At 40.2% G+C, this 20,277-nt stretch overlaps 1 protein-coding gene across 3 annotated transcripts; it reads right to left on the reverse strand.

Moving 5' to 3' along the window:
• Positions 1-571: 571 nt before the first annotated feature.
• Sin3A (SIN3 transcription regulator family member A) lies at positions 572-19,529 on the reverse strand. 3 transcript variants are annotated; one of them, XM_011154428.3, is made up of 18 exons: positions 19,380-19,529; positions 16,748-17,046; positions 16,478-16,651; positions 16,150-16,302; positions 15,563-15,891; positions 15,210-15,444; positions 14,874-15,128; positions 14,077-14,490; positions 13,496-13,947; positions 12,878-13,352; positions 12,552-12,798; positions 11,997-12,401; positions 11,724-11,893; positions 11,400-11,594; positions 10,554-10,763; positions 2,534-2,685; positions 2,245-2,452; positions 572-2,168 (listed from the first exon to the last, which is right to left on the reverse strand). In XM_011154428.3, the coding sequence occupies exons 2-18, from the start codon at positions 17,024-17,026 to the stop codon at positions 1,917-1,919; spliced, it is 4,605 nt and encodes a 1,534-aa protein (XP_011152730.1). In that variant the 5' UTR covers positions 17,027-17,046; positions 19,380-19,529; the 3' UTR covers positions 572-1,916. The 3 variants fall into 3 exon arrangements, with proteins under 3 accessions (XP_011152730.1, XP_011152728.1, XP_025158696.1); XM_011154426.3 differs by having other exon boundaries at positions 10,485-10,763; XM_025302911.1 differs by lacking the exon at positions 19,380-19,529 and having other exon boundaries at positions 1,917-2,168; positions 10,485-10,763; positions 14,077-14,475; positions 16,748-17,026.
• Between the last annotated feature and the right edge of the window lie 748 nt (positions 19,530-20,277).

The raw sequence follows: 20,277 nt of genomic DNA on the forward strand, positions 1-20,277 counted from the left end.
CAAAATATATCAACATTAAATTATTATCTCGAGTAGTAAAATTGCCTGTACATTTATTTTTGATACATGAGAATATACTTTTTAGAGAATTAGCGCAATTTTCTCGTAAAATACAGTAATATAGTCAGAAGTGATTAGACATCGGAAGACACCGCGTCTATCTGCCTCTCTTCACGCACACACACACACACACACACACATACACACCACGTCACTTCAAGCGACACACAACACGTAAACGTACATGCGCACATATAATTTTTTCTCCTTAATGTCATTTTCCCTTCTGACTTTTTTCTTCATTTCTACTTCGCTTACGAGGAAATTTCTTAATAAATATACAATCACTATATCGTAATAATTCAAAGTTGCGGTGTTCAAAGTTGTGTGTGTATGTATGTAATGTATTCCAAACTATATAAAATGCTGGATCATAATATAATTATATACCACCTTATCCCGCTTGACGCTTTATCGTATAAAAAATGACAAAGCTAAGTGGATGAGACTTCATACAGAAATATGTGGTTTTCATATCGATTTGTGCTGACGTCGTGACACGGACAAATATTGGACGCTTTTCTCATCAAGCTGTTGAAGCTGTTATTTAAACTCGGCAGGAGTTATAAATTGAACTTGTGCTATATATGTTGTATCATACATGTTACATCAGTATCGCAAATCAGTATCGGTAGATTGGCTGGTAATAAGCGCGATTATTTCACCATCAAATGTGCAACACATATATACAAGCTTTTTTTCAATTATTTCCTTTCTTTCTTTCTAAAAGAAAGACGTGCTGATTGCACGATTGATAAATGTAGCAGTATGTCGCGATATGGCCGTGTTTGGCAATTAGCTGTAAAGTAGCTCGAGAAGCTCAACGTTGCGTTAATTAGTGAATTTGTCATACGTGCCGGATAATGATTTGATACGGTCACGCAATTTTTGCGCGCGATAGAGCGCAATGACTTTCAAACGATTAATTTATGCCATGTAAACTTTCAATACACTCGGACTCTATCGCGCTGCTGCGAGAATATTATCGTCTCTAAAGTTTCGATTGGCTTTTATGTTGAAAGCCGAGGCCAAACACGAAGGTAAAATCTGAAACTTTTTTGTACTGTATTTAAACGTGTGTACACACACACACACACACACACACACACACACACATACACACACACACATATGTATATATGCATATATCTATGTACACGTATGATTGCGAATCTGTACAAATGTGTATAGATACATTATAAGATATACATTACATACAGATATACGCACATTTCAACATACATTATGACAAGAATGCCAAGTATAGTTAGCAACAAGATGAGAAAAAGAGTCGACGAGTTATAGTCGAGTGCCAAATATTCATGTACGTATATACATACATATATACATACACTACATTACACACGCGCGCGCATGCGCGCGCGCGAGCAAAAGGATGCAAAATATCCACTTTAATTTCGTACAATAAACCCGCGATTGAATAACACGTTGACTCTGAATTTATGTAAAACTTTGACGGTGAATGAAACAAATTTGCGAATTGGAATAGCTGTCGAAAAATTGCTCGGCGAGTTGAGCCGCTGATAAAGTGGGTGATAGCACGAAATAGTACCCGATGCACGACCTGTATCGTGTGTTATTTGCACAACAAAGGATAAAATCATTCATCAAGGAGTAACACAAGATATGGTATGTAGTAAAATATAAATGGTCATTGACCACCGATCACACGCCGATTAGAAAGGAGCCAATGTGTCAAATTTTTTTGGAACATCAAAGTAACAGAATTTTGTCCAATCATTTTATTTTTTAATCTCAAGCGCCTCATCAATCGGGAGGATTACTCACTTATAAATGATAATTACAACATTGCAAAGGTTAACCTCCGAATAGGATTAAACGCACGGATCGGTCAATAAATCAGATTGCAGACGTTCTACTCGGTAACGGTTGTACTGCCGATAAGGAGAACGTGTTTGATCGTTGTCCGTTATCACTCGTGTCCTATGAGGAATTAAGTTTTCGTAACGTCCCATCAACCAATCTTGACACATTCGATGCTGGATATCCACGACGTTCTTAGATGCCCATGACGCGAGCCAACGATGGAACTTGGCGTTGAGACGCTTCGTTACGACCGGGTGGCACTAGACGACAACAAAAGACATTGGTATGGAACATATGGTAAATGCAATAACATACGAGTTCGTGTTGTTGATATACCTCTCTAGCGCGATTGAATGAGTTTCGTTTATAAAGGAACGCTTCCTTGCTGGCGACGTAGAGCATGTGATAGCTGTTGGGATTAAATCTACATTGCGTCTCGTCGGAATTGATAATATCTGGAGCATCAGTCGCATCGGCCAATCTTAAAGTAGCAGGCCTCTTTAAAAGTGCTACATTGTCCAGTGGTTTCTCTTTGCCGGTCGACCTGCGACAACAAATTGCGACAAGAAATTTGAGTCAAGTCAAGCTTGCGCGTTAGTATCGAGTATATTTGTATTATACTTACTCTATTATTTTTTCCGGCTGATTAATATTAGACAGAGACGTTCTTGTTAATCTCGCAGCTCTCTTTCGCCACTGCCTAATATTACGATATAGAAAGACGGGTTTACGTCCCGCCGAGATTCTGCTCGAACAACTGCAACCATTTCCGTCGATCTGCAAAGAAAGACATCACACCCAATGTCATATTATTTCTAAATAATGTTTTACACGCGTTAAAAATTCGACTAAAACGCACGCACACACGCACGCATGTACACACATACACAGAAGCGCTCGCGCGTAAAATTAAAACTCTATTATTCTTATAGAATTGTACATGGTAATAATCGATTCATAGTTTTTCTTGAGGGAAAGAAAAAGGAAGAAAGTGATTATCGTGATTATATGAAATCCATTCGAATGCTACGAATGCAGTATGTTTTCCTATTTTTCTATTATTCGAATATATCGTCATGCCTATAGTTATATTGATTATACATGTATTTGTATTCAATTACATCGATTAAATGTGCGAAACAATCGTGTGTGTGTGTGTGTGTGTGTAAGAGAGAGAGGGGAGGGTTCTCTTCGAAGCTTTTCAAAACAACAATATAAGAAAAGAAATTTGCAAAAACGCAACAGTAACGGAGAATGGAACGAGTGAAGATTTCTAATGTGCAAGTATAAAATCAAGAAGCGTGAGAAAACATAAATACAGCATCATGATATCACTAGTAGATATATTACCACGCAATTAGATATGGTAGAAAAGAAATAACTTTTGTTTGATATATGAGCGCGCGCTTGCGCACATACGCGCGCATATAAGCGACGCACACACACACATACACACACACATGCGCGTGCGCGCAATGTGATACAAATACGATATAAAATAAATGAATGAAAAGTTGAATCTGGTTAAACAAGGTTGATATCATTTCTAATTGGATGAAAGGGAAAGAGAGAGAATGTGTGTGCGTGTGCGCGTGTATATGTGTATGTAAGAAAGTTAGCACATGTTACATATCGATTTTTTCAATCATTACATCCTGGTGATGTATGATTTAATAAATATGTTGTGAAAATTATTATAAATAGACGTGTTGTAAAATAGACATACGTATAAAATCTCGGAATGTAGAAAACAATATCTTGAAAAGCGAAATAATAAATTTAGTGGTACAAAAAATGACGTTAGACGATAATGTTTAAAATCGTTCGTATATTTCAATATCTCTCTTCTATACAATGTCGCCTATTATTATATGCATATTTCTTTTATATACATATTACAGTTACATACATATAGATATATGTAAGACATTGCTTTCTCATCAAATATGTATAAAATGTGAGAAAGATAGAGGTCTACTGTGTATGCGCGCGCGCGCGCGTGTGTGTGTGTGTGTGTGTGCGTGCGCGCGCGTGTGTACACCATACATATATATACATATATATATATATAAAATGTACATATAAACATAATTGTCGATATACTAAATTTCCTGGACCAATAAACATTATTAACATCATCGGATGATTATTTAATGATATCTGCAAACTATCAACTAATTAACATTATTAGTATTTCGAGTACAATTTCTTATATATATATATATATATATATATATATATATATATATATCCCTCTCTCAAGTAAAGCCTGCTTCATCCACATTATCGTAAAAACAAGAAAAAAATAAAAAAAAACATCGTATCAATCGTTATCTCAACATTCGTTTGCTTTTTCGATACAAAAGAGAACAATGTAATAATTGATCGTTTATAAGTCACTCAGTAGCTCTGGAAGGCTACGAAAAGGTTGGTAAAAATTGTGGAGAATAAAACACAGAAGTGGAGAAGGCGAAGCAATAGATTTATAGAAAAAATTCTTGTGATGCGTTTTATAACAAGTCTGTGGAAGAAAATCATTGATGTGAATCGATAAAAATGCTACAAAAGACGATAAACAATCGAAATATAGCGTTCCAAAATAAACGTCTTTATGCGGTCTTGACTTATTGTTTTTCTGTGCTTGATTATAAGAAAAAGATATTGTAGTTGTGTGTAAGAAAACAGATGAAGTTGATGAGATATCTCGTCACTAGGCAAACTTCTCGGTCCGAGTATTGATAATGTATATGACAAATGTTGGTGTCCGCGTGCGACGCGTGTATGAAAGGTGCGCGGAGCAGTGAGGAGTAGTGAAGAATAGTGAGGAGCAGTGAGGAGCAGCGGGCGGGCGGATAGCTCGAAATCGCTGGCCAACACGCCATTGGAGAAACGGTGTACGTCGGCGCACCTTGTTTGCCGAGACGACGCATCGAGTCGCCTTTCTCCGTTCGTTATTCTCATTAGACTCGACGATCGCCATTTTGAACGGTCAGCGGGTTATTATCGTGAGTGATGTGAAAAGGATGTTTTTCGCAATTATAATCAACGATAAATCTCGCACTGTGTCATCGCTGATCGGTGCGTTTACACTTTCGGAATTGGATGAACAACGAACTGTTTGTATCATTAATCAATCGTTACGTACGAGAAGAGTGTGTGTGTGTGTGTGTGTGTATGTGTGTGTGAGAGAGGGGAAAAGAAAGAGGGAGAGAGAGATAATGAGAGAAGATGAAGTAGATGAGAAAGAATAGTAGCAAGAAAGCGCAAACTTGCAAGATACATTTACAAAAAAAAAGAAAAAAAAAAAGAAAAAAAGTGTAAGATTCACAAACCACAATTGTCAAGATGTATCGTCCTCATTTACATCTCCACTTTCTATTTTTTGTAAGTACATATGATACTCAAATGTACTCTTGCTTTAAAGGAACTTTTAAACGATAATTATACACAATGTCTCGGTCGACCGAGTCGCACGTCGGATGCTTTGAGCTACAATGAACAATGAGTAATTAATGCACATACGCGCGAATAACGCGATGCGGGGAGAGTGATTTACGATCACGGGTGCGGCGATATTAGGAGGTTCTGTTCAAACACGAAGGAAGATGATTCTCGAATGCATTCGATAAAGTATTATCGAAACGTAGTGTCACCGTTAGTGTGCCAATACACTGTGCATGCGGATGCGCTACAGAACTTTACACGAACGTTGAAGTTGTGTCTGCGTACGTCATTGCGGCATCGCGAAATGCCTTCTGGTAATATTGATTAAAATTCTATGCTTTTCATATCAATTTACGAAAAGTATAATCGACGAGCAAAAAATTTTCATCATTTTATCTCATTTTTTGACATTCTACAAACAAAGATGTCGAATCGGGGTCTATCGAAACACGAGTTACAGTTTTATCGAGATCTCCTCGTGTCTCGGGGTATTTTTTCCTTTTTTTTTTCTTTATAAAAATGATATTTGTATTGAACACACATATCTGTGACACATTGCCCCGCTGATTTTTATCGAACGTTCAATGGAGTTCAATGAAAAATGTAAACTGGCGCAATTTCTAGTGTGTATCCCATTCATCTAGTTTTGTTGTCTTTCTACTTGATGCTATATTTAATTTAATTGACGCAATCAGTTGTCTTGCACGCAAATTAATGAGGTACGTATCGTATGCCGATTTCACTGATTCACCATGACAGTCTCAACTAGTCTATATACTTCAAATTTAAATGGTAAATATTTATTAAGCCAATTAACGCGGATGAAGAAGAGAGAGAGAGGGGGGAGAGAGAGAGGAGGAAAAGAAAGAAAAAGAAAGAATGAGAGAGAGAGAGAGAGAGAGAGAGAGAGAGAGAGAGAGAGAGAGAGAGAGAGAGAGAGAGAGAGAGCGAACTATTGATCTGTCTTAGAAAACGGAAAAGGAAAAAGAGAAAAAAAAAGTTATATCTCATTGTAATCACGCAAAAATCTGTCCAGTCAAATATAAAAATTTCATTGAAAAAAATACACATTGCAGAAAAATATCACAAATTTAAGATCATTATACTTTTGATACTAAATACTAAATATCAGGTGTCTGTGTTATCGACTTTAAAGGAATGTACGTAACTGTACGTAACTATGCTGCTTATAATTGTTCGATACATGCTTGCAAACGTAAGGTCTACTTGAAGAGAGGAAAGGATAAAAAAAATATACGCGTACTCTTATTCTTATCGTGACTGAACGATACGCATATGGTAATCAATGTCTAATTGTTTCAATCAAAGATACTAAAAACAAAAAAGCACTCTGCGCGATAAAAAGCCGCTATCATTTTACGAGAGTCTCAAATTGTAATCGATTTAAAGTAGTTTCTGCGAATTTATTATGCAGAATTGCGATGTGACGAGAAGTGCGCGCAACAAATGATTCATAAGCGCAAACCCAGCGCAAGTTAAAAGCACAAAAACCTAAGAACGTGAAACTTTTGGTAAAATGACAAATACTACGGGAGATATAAATACTTTATACTGTCGCGTTTATCAAACATTATTACAGAATCGATGCAAAATTACAACTGACTTTCTATATACATGACATAATAGTACAGTACGTAGTGCCCCTGTTTTACTATCTATATATTATTTATGTACATAGCAAAGTATATATGTATATTTTACGTATATACATGTGTCTTGTGAAGGACGCAACAGTAAAGCTAGAAATACATTCAGCCTCACGCCACACTTCATTAGCTAAGACCGATGCATACTTGTTTCATACAAAGGCATAATGCGCTTTCTATTATAGTCGATCTTGCATATCACCCGTGGATCTCCATGCATTATGCTCTCGTATGGAGCAAATGCGCACAGATCCTCTTATTAGTGTGTCCAAGTCGGTTAATTACGCACTGACCAATATGGATCAGTTACTTCTTCTGTGTAACAAAAACACAGTTTTTTTTTTACCTATCTTTGAGTAACCAAATAAATGTACAATTTCGATGTTTCTTTCATACATCTTGTCACTTTTGTACAAGAAGGTTGCAATTTTATGCGCATCACTCGTCATTTCGTCTACGTCTCTTGCTTTCTACGCAAGGATATAATGGCCACAGTACTTGGCAAAATTTTACATCTTTTATTCCGTGTTTGCCTTCGAAAAGTCTCGATCGAAATTAAACGATAAAGTACAAAGTACAAGCTGTTATAATAACGTACAATAATGGCGCGAAAATCATGTGCTGAGGTAAGCGAATAAATGATAAGTAGACCCATATTTTTCTTTCTAAAGATTTCATTTGTTGTATTTTGATACGAGTGGTACGCGCGCGTGTATGTGTGTGTGTGTGTGTGTGTGATGTGTGCGCGCGCGCGCATGTGTGTGTGGCGCGCGTGTGTATGTGCTCGCGCGCGCGCACGCGCGTTGACACAAACAGTTACTTTTCATCTTAACGACAACTCGTGTGTATTAAAAATTATATGTACAAATTTATCCAATATTTACATTCTTTAAAACCTTTGTACAATCTAATATGTTAATTCCTTATCTAATACAACATAAAGATGTAATATTGAGAAAATAAAAATTGAGAGACACATCAGAATTGACTTAAGATTCAAGACTGCATTTATGATCGTTGTCGATTCAAGTGCGATTAATGTTGAATGGTACAATATAAATTAAATTTTTTATTTCGAGGGATCACGAGGGATCATTTTTCTACGTCTCATATTACTTTCGTTAAATGTTCTTTCGTTAGATGCCTCTTTTGGATCATGTAAACATATTTATCCAAGTAGTTTATCTATGTGTTTCAGGGAAAATGAGCTTTCGCAATTACGTGTACGATAAACAATGTGCAGCATTTTAAAGATATTGCCGATGTTTCGTCGACCGTAATCATTTATCGCAAATTCAATCAATCTATTTGTCCTTTTAATACGAGCGCCGCACTGAATCGAAACACATGAGTTTGTCATCTCCATTTTTTGTTTCCTGAAATCTTAATTTGACTTTATTTTCAATAGTTAACATTATCGACTTTATATCGCCCAAAAACTTTTATGCTCGAAAAAGATATAGTTTTAAATGTTGAAATAATTCTAATGAAAAATGTCAAACCTCGAAACAAGAGGGTGTAAGATGAGATTACTTTACTTTACAGACAGGTATTCAATGAAGTCCTTGTGATAGTGCTATATATTGATGGTTTTCAATGTTCGTCAGTCAACTGTATGCAGAGATAGAATCGGATGATTACATTACTACACATATCTCAAATAGAAAATTCGACAAAGCGAACAAAAATACAAATCGTACATATAGACACTAGCAGAGAACACGTATTATATTAAATCTGTTTCAACATTAGGATTGAATAAAATTAATGCACAAGTTGTAAAAATATTTAATACGTAGACAAAGTGTTATTAATAAAAGGCACATTTTTCCTGAAATATATAATTAGTTGGATAAATATAAGATCAAATAAAAAAAAAAAGAGAGAGAGAGAGAGAGAGAGAGAGAGAGAGAAAAAGAGAAAGGGGGGAGGGGCATCTGAGATAGATAAAACGTATCATTTTAATGCTATTTTACATTCGTTATAGCACCGTCTTCACGAAATATCAGCCAGATCTCCCTGTCTGTTTTATACCATTTTTCAGTATTTTTCAACAATATGCGTGAACATCACCATGTTATTCTACAACTATACTGCTTTCTGGTAACATTCATCATTAAATGAATGCATAACAATGGGCGAGAGAAATGTAGTATGATAATTATATACACATATATATATACGTTTAATACGTATGCATATGTGTGCGTGTGTGCTTGCTTGCGCGCGGTATGTATGTGTGTGTGTGTGTATCTGTGCGCGCGCGCACGCGTGTGCATACACGCATGAAATTTTCCTTGTCCTTGTATGTCCACTTTATTTGCCTATTATAAATATATATTAGCGAACGTATTTGGAGAATTCACACTTTCCGAATACTGTATTAAAAAGCAAGACGCGATTTATATGAAATCTTCCAAAGGTATGTTTCAAATATATATTTGAGTATTACTAATTATATTGCAAGTTGTATGAGAGAAAATATAATAGATACAACGATATATATTTAGACTATAATATAAAATCAATTCATTCACGTTTTTTTTCTCAAAGGCGTAACACGGGAAAAATTAGAAGTAGAAATAGAAAATAAATTAATCAATAGAGAGGAAGATCATCCGCGATCGTAGTTTCAATTATATTAATTTTGAACATATTTGTCATATTTGATGAACAATCCTGCATTGTAGGATTTTTAACATCATTTTTCAGTGCTTTGTTTCAGTTTTTACGTCCTTGTCCACATGTATATGTATACGATATGAAATAAAATAATAATAATAATAAGAACAACAACAACAATAATAATTTGGAAAATGCGTCGCACAGCAACGCATTAGAAAATTTCGTGAGACTTGCAACATACCGTATATAGATGATACGAATAAAACGACTCTTGTGAACCTTTTACAAGTTCCAATTATGAAATATTCCAAGTATACAAAGTTTCTTGTTTTGCATTTGAAAGAACTTTAGTTTAAGAGGATTTATGTGGATAGCACGGTAGATATCAATCTATCCGTATATATATCCAAAATATTAGTGTAAAACGAAAATAATCCTGTAAATTATTCGTTTTCGTATAATTGTTCCACATAGAAGAATAGTCGCGCCGGTGTGTATTGCAGATTACAGTTTTCTTCGCGTAAAACGCGTCCCTACTTTGCAGTGAGGTTAGTTTTCTTTAGAGGAGATTTATTACGAAGATCGAACTTTTCTTTCCGTGGAAAAGTATCGATGCTCCATCACGATTATATTCTATCCCTGATAGAATCAAATACTATTGAGTCTGTTTCTTGGGACACTCGTTGTACGTCAAAATAAAATAAAATAAAAAGAAAATAAATAAAAAAAAATACCACGACGAAACGTACAACTCTAATCACAGATGTTCGATTACGGATCACGAACGAATGTTAACACGAACATTGGCAATGATTATGAAAAGGGATGTGGATCCTATACCTTCTTGCTAAAGTCAGTGTTCTTGCGTTTTCTGCCCCTCCCCCCCCTTGCTGCCTGGTCGCTACTCACAGGATGATTGGTCGTCGGCTCATTCTCTGTTAAGGCGGGAGTATCTTTCGGACTAGTCTGACCAGCTGGTGTGGAATATTTCTCAACGTACGTCGTCCATTTTTCAGAGTCTGTAACGCCTTCCCTTTCTCTCTCTCTACAGCCGCTATCTATTGTTTCGTCGCCTTCTGTATCTAACAACTCCATCGTCATTTTACAGTCTTTCTTGTACTGGAATGAGGCAAAAAGAACGAGACGTATGATGAGAAATCGGCAACACAGAGATGGCACTGGATTGATTTATCGAAGATATCGATAATATCGATCACCGATGATTAGATTGAAATCAAATTATTGTATAATGTGTATGTTTTTTTCGCACAAATAAAACATCAAAGTATGAGAAGGAGGGTGCGGACAGAAATATTTATGTTTATTTCTAGAAAGATCTGAAGATTTGTATAAGTTGTTAAGATCGATGTAAATTAGTAGACACACGTTTCTCTCTCTCTTTTCTCACGTAATCCCACCACTGTGTAAATACATTCGTTGACATGAAAACTCTATTAATTTTGTTCGAAAGAACTTTTCGCGTTGCAGGAAGATACGCGCGGTCGAATAATTTGATTTAATCGTCGGCTAAATTTGAACTATTTTCCGTTACAACTAGAAATAAGTCACTCACTCACTCATCCCCCTCTCACGCCGTATATTTTTGTTGGCTATATGAGAATATGTGTCTATTGGAACTCTAATATTGGCTTTATTTTGGTATCGATAATTTATACAAAGAAAAGAGGAGTGAAAGTAGCAGCGAGAGAGGAGGAAGAGATAGAAGAGGGCGAGAAGAGAAAGACGGACACTTACTATGTATATCTTGAAACAATTCTCATCCGCCATTGCTTTCTCTGCTTTGCGTTGATACGACAATTCTGCCCCCAATCTCATGTATGCCGTAGCGCACAACCCGCCGGCTCCGCTATTCTCTTTAGATTGACGTTGCTCCCTTTGAAACAATTCCATGCATTGTTGGCATATAGGATCCGAGACCAAGTGTTGCAACTGTCGTGAGAGAAGAAATTCCTTTTACAAACTGCTGCTCTCCCCTCTCTCTTATGGAAAATATAACAAAAGTCGAAACGACGGAATCTGTATACGCTCATCTGTATTATGTACTATGTGTATACTCACTTGTCTCACGGCATATGTGACGACCTTATCGAGAGTGAAAGCAATATAGGCATGTATACCGAACATCTCTCGTAATGTGTCCTCGTACGCTGTACTTTCCATATTTCCATCGAGGACATTTTTAACCATGTCTAGGAAGGCAGAATAGTATTCCTCGACTTCAATTTCATCTATGCAAAATATGAGTAATTAATTACATGACGTGACACTGCAGAATGAGACAATCGTCATGATTGTTCGTCATGTTTGTTTTCACAAAGTAACACTGCTTACTTTTCGGTTTCAGCCTCAAAGCAACCGCTGTACTTTCTTTTCGCTGTTGCTTATACTTAGATTCCTCCTCGATGAGAGCGTTTGCTCTTTCGCACATTTTTGTTAACCTTTCGCACAGTATATGGTGTAACCTCAAAAAGAGGTACCAATTATTACTGCTCATGAAAAGCGTATACGCTTCCTCGGGATCATTGGAGAGAGCATGAATAGGTAGTTTGACGTCGGGTTCAGTTTTGATCAAAGTGGAAGACGTATTTGGCGATACAGGAGCCTTACTCCTATTAGCCTGTAGACCACCACCACCACTACCACCACCACCACCACCAGCACAACCACCTAACGATGAACCGATTGTCGTGGACTGAGTATTGTTGTATGCTGCCACACTTATATCTTCCTTCTCGTCTGCGATGTAACAAGGAAGCAGAAGATATTAATCACGCGTTATATCATGTCATCAGTTGGTACGTCAACGTACGTGCTTGTTTCGTCGAAATCACACTCATCATAAGAATCATTGTCGCACGCACGCACGCACACAACAGAGACACCTACCGTCATCGTCTCTCTCATCATCGCTAAGTTCTTGTCGTCTGTAGAAAAAGAGATCGGGTATGAAATGCTTCAACAAGAGTTTAATGCGTTGCTTATCCTCCTTGTGGATGGCAGTTTGCCGTTTGACATGGTGAATCAACAGATTAGCGGCATCGTCCAACACTGTCTTGTCCTTGTACGGTAACACAAGATGCGGACCGCTATTCCCTTGACCATCGCCGCTACCCTCGTCACCCTGCTCGTGTCGCTGTAAAGAAAGTGATACATCGATTCACGTGATTGGTGAATTTAACTGCCACGACAAGCCAAAAGCGCCTGCCACCTACCTCGTCGCACAACGTTTCGATCTCATTGAATAAACTTTTGGATCTCAGTGCCTTTACGTCGTTTTGCTTGAAGTTAATTCCTTGATGATCCAACGATTTCAAGTAATACTTTTCATTTTGTTCCCTCCAAATTTTATTAAAGCCCTTCTGCGCCTCCCGCCACTCCTCCTCTTTACTCTTTAGCCGACGAAGTACGACCGGTACGGCTACCACGGGGTTTTTCTTCAGACCGTCTATGATATCGGTGGCTTTGTCGCCGTATATCCTTTTTAACGCTCGCTGATGAATCGTGGGAGAACTACCGCCCAAGCAATCATCGAGCTTAAACTTCTGCAACTCCTCTTGGCTCATCCTATTCATCTTCTTGTGAACACCCTCGAGTACTCGGATCGTCGCCGCGTTGGTTTCTATCACACCGTCCAATTCGAAACGTTCATCCTCGCATCGGTATATAGATTCCTCATATTGTGTTTTTCTAAAACGTACAATACGCATACAAAAATACACACTATTGTACACACTAGTACTATTTTGTAGACATAGAATGCAAGCGAGAAATGAAAGTCGAGACACATCAAACATGCTTCGATTCGGGCAAAATGATGGGAGAAAAATTACCTAGACGTTACAAATGTGCTGTCCTCGGACCAGGTCGGAAAGGAAACCCACGTATCATTGAGGACCTCCTTGCAAAGCTGCGTTCTGCCACTGCACTTTGGTTGAACGTACGATTTCGGTAAAGCGCAGTACGATGCTCCTAATCGTTTGCACGCCGTATAATCGATCTCGATCGCTAGGTCACCTTGCGGCCGTTCCTGGTGGCTCCGTACGACATTGTTTGGAAAAGTTTCCACGCCTGTCGCGCCACTCGCGTTTGTCATTGTAGTGGCGGACGAGTCAGTCAAATGACCGAGGAAGTCTTTGAACCAACGCAGCAATTCAGGAAAACGGCCGAGAAATGGTGTTACTAGTAGAACAAGTTCCGACTTTGACACTATTTCCTGATTAAAGAGTACAAGGCACCGAAGGAAATTTTCGTAGACTTCTTGCGACCTGAGCGCCTTTCGAACCTAAGAGAAACAACGTATATTATGTTTACTCATCGGAAGAAACAAGAAATGTAGAAAGATCGATAAATATAACGCGCAATTAACGGAAGTTTGGAAATTACGAGAGACGCATTCACATTCAATATTTACCTTGTCGAAGAAAGCATAGTCATTCAGAGTACCATATTTGCCAGCTTCCGCGATGGTAACATCGCGCATCGAAGCGACTTTATGCTTCTTCAAAGGTGGCGGTCCGTGTTGCAGGTGATGAGAATTCCCCGCTGTTACCGAAGTTGAGAACGATGGGCTCCTCTTGAGCTGCCCTGTACTATGTCCGAATTTCTGACCACTGTTAACATCTCTGATGCTTGCTCTATCCCGCTCGCGCTCCCGTTCTCTATGATCCCGAGCGTCGCGTTCCAAGCCAGTTGTGCCGCTAGGCTCTCGAAGATCCCTCGAAATGGCTCCGGAATTGTTGTACGAAGTTTTCAGTCCGATCGGTTTCTTAACAATCGTCGCGTGATCATTGACGGATGTAGTCTTGTTAGTCTGAAACATAGCGGACTAATACGAATCAGAACAGGGCACAATTTCATTTCATACGGAAGAACGATTGCGCTCTCTCTCTCTCTCTCTCACTCACTCACTCACTCACTCACTCACTCACTCACTCATTCACTCTCTCTCTCTCTCTCTCTCTCTCTCTCTCTCTCTCTCTCTCTCTCTCTCTCTCTCTCTCTCTCTCCCTCTATCTTCCTCTATCTCCCTCCCTCTCCCTCCCTCTCTCTCTCTCTCTCTCTCTCTCTCTCTCTCTCTCTCTCTCTCTCTCTCTCTCTCTCTCATTGACGTATAAACGCATACAATAGACATTCTTGCAAACGAGAAAAAAGGGACAGTCTTCTTTCTTTCCCGCATGGAATGGAAAAAACGGCGAGTAAGCGACTCACCAGTGAACTTTGCTGATTAGTAGCATCCGGCAAAAATTGCCCAAACTCAGCCAACAAGTCTTCTTGATTCTCAAACAATTTAGCAACTTGACTGTAAACTTCCGCTTCCGTCAAATGTTTTCCTCCACCCGTACCATAGCCGGAACTCGTACCTCCCATGTGGCTAGACTCTTTTAAATTACGCTGTTCTTTCTGATACGTATGCAATATCTCCAGAAAGCGTTTGTATTTGTCCGGTTGCCCTTGGAATCGATTCTTAAAAAGAATACAACACGCGTTATACTTTGATTAAAATCCTCAACAACATTTCACGTAACGAGGCTAACACAATTGTACCTTTATTTTATTGACATAGTTTATCGCATGATTGAACTCGACTGGTTGATTTTGTTGCGTTTGTCCACTATTCGTTACACCATCCGCTTGATTCAGAGCCTGACTGACTGCTTGCGCCTGTGCAGTGCTAACGTGCGAGTTGTTGTACACCGGTACCGGAGGTGGCGAAGGCGCGTGAACGGTTAAACTGTTGGTTGTAATACTGTTTGCCAAAGTGTGGTGTATACTGCCTGACCTGCAACAACACACGTAATCATAAATTTTGGAGCGACACATCGTCGTCCGTCGGATTTGTCCCGTGATTCAACTCACAACACATTATCGTTCTAACATCGCGCGCAAGAAACACTTACCCCTGCATTATCTGTAAAACTGGAGGTGCTTTTGCAGGCTGAGTGGGTGGACTAGCTACGGGGGGTGAACCAACATTCACTGTGCAATGTTGCGATAATGTAGCGGTGTGCGTCGCCGTTGGACTAGGCATACTGACGGACACTTGAAAGGCGTATCCTTGTTCATTCGCTTGCACCTCTATCTTATAGCCTGGCGGAAGAAACGTATTGAAGCCGACAATTAGTTCAGGATGTCCTTTGAACAGATGACTCACTCGGGTTATAACACCCGGAGTATCTATACTTTGCGACTTAAATTCCTTCATAATATCCAAGAAATCATTGTACACCTGCAAAGAAAAATATTCAAATATATAGATACTGAACGTTTCTTCTTCTTCTTCTTCTTCTTCTTTTTCTTTTTCTTCTTCTTCTTATTCTGCGAGACTGTAGCATTATATATCAGACGACAATACTTTGTCATATACACATACACACATCTTTCACACATACACATACACACACACACACACACACACATTCATCACGATATAAATATAGGCTTTACTACAGCACGTGTTCACGATGTTTAACTTTTCGTCAATTACCTGCGGCTGATCGCTGAATTTATATTTCACTTGATCCAGGTAAGATAACGCGTCTTCCACCTTTAATCTCTGAAACTGCTGAGATCCACTCCCACTTCCTAGGTTAGGACCAGGTGGTGTGGAAGCAAGCGGCGTCACATTACCTGAATGTACCTACAACACAAGGAGAGAAAATGCTAACTCTTCTGAGAAAAGCGCAACTAAAATTTTGAAACAAATTTCTCGCAATCTATGTACGACACGCAAAAAGATTCCCTACTAGTAAGGAAGGACCCTTTTATATTTATCCTTAAATAATTCTAGAGGAGAAAGACTATACGACGCACACCTTATGTCTTATTGTCGATTGCTGCTGCGCATGGACTTGATTTTGCGGGCCTGATGTAGGCTGCTGGGAACCCATGTTATGGCTATTCCCGCTACTTATTCCACTGTGTAACCCACCGCCGGTATTTATGCTGCTACCACACGTAGAGCCGAGTCCTCCTGTAGAGCCGCTCGCCTGTTGACACGCAATCGTGACACATGTGTTAGGAGACACTAGGGGTTTCTTTTTATTATTATTTATGCGACTGTGATTTTACTAGTAGCAACTTACTTTGATGGAAGTCGATGCAGCGGTTGGCACAACGATCGCACTAGTGTACTGTTGTTGAGCTTGGGCAGTACCAAATTGTATACTCCCTGGCATTTCTTTAGATGCGACAGATCGAACAGCTTGGCCTGGTACGACAACACCGATCCCACTGCCAGTGTGATATTCTAGACTACCTCCTCCTCCGCCACCTCCTAAGCCACTTGCTGCACTCACAGATGAGTGCTTTAACGTCGCTGCTGCTGGTGATGCTACGTCGTCCAGCCCACGAACACGTTTCATTGCAAATCACATTGGATACACTACAAAATATAACAGAATCACATTCCAATTCTCACTTTAGTTCGCAACTTAATATATCATGTAATTGATGAAATTGTTGTCACACATACAAATTGTTCTTGCAAATCGCGCAATAATTATGTAGAAACCGTAAATATAACGCACATAGCATTGGATTTTTGTATTGTAGCTAATTTATTTATACACATACTTAGAAAGGAAGCATGACGAGAGTATACTGTATGTACACAGAATATAAAGGATAATATATGGATAAATAACTGAGTTGTCCCAAGTTTTACATACATGCGTTGATTGCATCTTGTAAATCTTATTACTGGGAGATACTAGGACATTATTATGTTTACAGTTAATTATTTGCAATAATATGTATCGACGTATGTATTTTTACTTTATTAATTTTGAATAACTATAATATTGATTGTAAATCACGCACTCGCTTGTGTTGTATCTTGTACGCAATATGCAATATGATCCTATCGAATCGTAGATTCGGCGTTTAAAGCAGATGCGGAAGATGTGCGAAATTTTATTTTTGACAGCTCTCAATGGTGTCGAAACGTCAAAAGTGGAAATGAATATCATTTAGCAGAAATTATATACAAAGTTACATAGAGAAAAATTTATAAATAAATAAAAATAAGTAGAATATGCTCATCAGGATCATTTGATTTTAGCATACCCGAGTTTTAGTATGCCCGACGTTTAACTATCTCGAGTGAATTGTTATTGATAAACAAAAAAAGATAATCGCTTATTACATGCTGTCTATTATCCAAGTATACATTTTGGACATATAAATGCCACGTGCGTACTTTGATGCTGGGCGCATTCAATCAAGCATCATCACCGATTAACTAACCTGTCGAAAAGAATGGTTAAGTCGCGCGACAGTAGGGGAAAAAATTTGTGCACAATTACGCATAGAATGTCCATACATTCGTAACAATGTTACGACAGTAACGACCAGTACTTTGGAAATGACACAAGATCGGTGGGACTGTTGAACAATATTTCTTACGAACTCACCGCAAAAATCCGCGCCTAATAATTGTATCGATCAGTTTCGCTAGGTTAATTCGTAGGACACATGCAAAAACGTATATTCCTCATCGTAGCACAACGTAGAAAAGCTATTGATGTAAACGCCGATATTCACAATCGAATGAATCCGAGTTTGTCGCGTTGAGACAGAGCGACGCGCAAGTTCTTCGCGCGAGATACGTTATAAAAATAAATTATAACCTCGTGCTAGCTACGGGAGAGAGAAACGATTGGCCTCTGTTGCGGAGTTCTCAACGTGACCTTGCATATACATGGAAAAAAGTCGTAACTCCCGAATGAAACTAGAGGAACACGCGTTGGTCCAGACGCAGTTGTAATAGCAGGCAGGCAGGCAGGCAGGCAGGCAGGCAGGCAGGCAGGCAGGCAGGCAGGCAGGCAGGCAAGCAGGCAGGCAGGCAGGCAGGCAGGCAGGCAGGCAGGCAGGCAGGCAGGCAGGCAGGCAGGCAGGCAGGCAGGCCAGGCAGGCAGGCAGGCAGGCAGGCAGGCAGGCAGGCAGGCAGGCAGGCAGGCAGACAGGCAGGCAGGCAGGCAGGCAGGCAGGCAGGCAGGCAGGCAGACAGGCAGACAGGCAGGCAGACAGACAGGCAGGCAGGCAGGCAGGCAGGCAGGCAGGCAGGCAGGCAGGCAGGCAGGCAGGCAGACAGACAGACAGACAGACAGACAGGCAGGCAGGCAGACAGGCAGGCAGGCAGGCAGGCAGGCAGGCAGACAGACAGACAGGCAGGCAGATGGGCAGGCAGGCAAACAGACAGACAGGTAGGCAGGCAGACAGGCAGGCAGACAGACAGACAGACAGATCGACAGACAGACAGACAGACAGACAGGCAAGCAGCAGGTAGGCAGATGGGCAGACAGACAGACAGACAGACAGACAGACAGACAGACAGACAGACAGACAGACAGACAGACAGACAGACAGACAGACAGACAGGCAGACGACAGACAAATAGGCGGACAGACAAACAGGTAGGCAGGCAGGCAAGCAGACAGACAGACAGACAGACCAACAGACAAGCAAGCAGGTAGATATTTAGACAAGCAGACAGACAGAGGCAGGCAGGCAGATAGATATATAGATAGATGGGTAGACAAGCAAGCAAGCAAGCAAGCAAGCAAGCAAGCAAGCAAGCAGGCAGACAAGCAAGCAGATAGAAAAGCAAGAAAGCAGGGAGACAAATAAACAAACAAACAAGCAAGCAAGCAAGTGTGCGTGCATCTTGTTCCTTTCTCTCTCTCTCTTTTTTTCTGTCAGGTATCATGTACGTACCAATTTCCATCTGAGAAAAAGTTCCGCGTCTACAAATCCCACGTAGTCTTATTGCAGAAATACAACGAAGGAAACAAGTGGTGATGGTGATGGTGGTGATGATGATAATAGTAGTAGTAGTAGTAGTAGTAGTGTAGTGTAGTAGAGTGGTGGTGGTGGTGGTGATGGTGGTGGTGGTGGTGGTGGTGGTGGTGGTGGTAGTGGTGGCGGTGGCGGCGGCGGCGGCGTCGAGATCGTGATACGTCCCTTGGTTCTTGCCGCGAATTGTGCACTGGCGTCTCCTCTATCTCCCCCGAAACTTTCGATCGCGTCGGCGGCGGTAGCGGCCGGATTGGATTCCTGCTGTGTATGCACGCGTGAAACTTGCACCGGTACAATTAGGCTGTGCGGACGCCCACGTTCTTTCGTGCTGTCTTGTTCCGTCCTCGTGTCTATGTCCGCACCTGTGTCTACGCGACACAGTCGTTTGCAAAGAACGAAGAGATTCGTCGGTGCCGCGCGAGTTTCCAAAGACGTTACCCGGCCCCTCGTATGTTACGCAATATTCCACATAAATACATAGCGCATTCTCTGAACGGGCTCCGCGAGTAATGTATGTCCGTACTGCGCGCGGTCACTTCCTCCGTGTAGTCGCGTCGCGTCGCGTCGCGTCGCGCCGCGCCGCGCCGCGACCGCACCGCACGGAACCGCGCAACACACAGCACAGACACGTACCGCACCGCACCGCACTGTACCTAACCGCGCCGCGCCGTGTCGCGACGCACCGTATCGTATCGTATCGTATCGCACAATACACTACACCGTGCCGAAAGTATCGCGAGAAAAAGATACTTTTTGCTCGCACTTTTTCGATTTATCCACCAGTATCACCAGTTTCTTCTTCCCTCGTGTTGAACCT

This window comes from Harpegnathos saltator, unplaced genomic scaffold (genome assembly GCF_003227715.2).
Source record: "Harpegnathos saltator strain DR-91 unplaced genomic scaffold, Hsal_v8.6 scaffold519, whole genome shotgun sequence".
Taxonomy (NCBI): Eukaryota; Metazoa; Arthropoda; class Insecta; order Hymenoptera; family Formicidae; genus Harpegnathos; species Harpegnathos saltator.

Excerpts from the sequence above, each read along its gene's own strand:
- Sin3A (XM_011154426.3), bottom strand. The coding sequence starts at position 17,026 with ATGAAACGTGTTCGTGGGCTGGACGACGTAGCATCACCAGCAGCAGCG. Across the intron at positions 13,353-13,495 it reads AGCACATTTGTAACGTCTAG|AAAAACACAATATGAGGAAT; the intron begins GTAATTTTTCTC and ends TGTACGTTTTAG. Across the intron at positions 2,169-2,244 it reads CATTCAATCGCGCTAGAGAG|TGCCACCCGGTCGTAACGAA; the intron begins GTATATCAACAA and ends GTTGTCGTCTAG.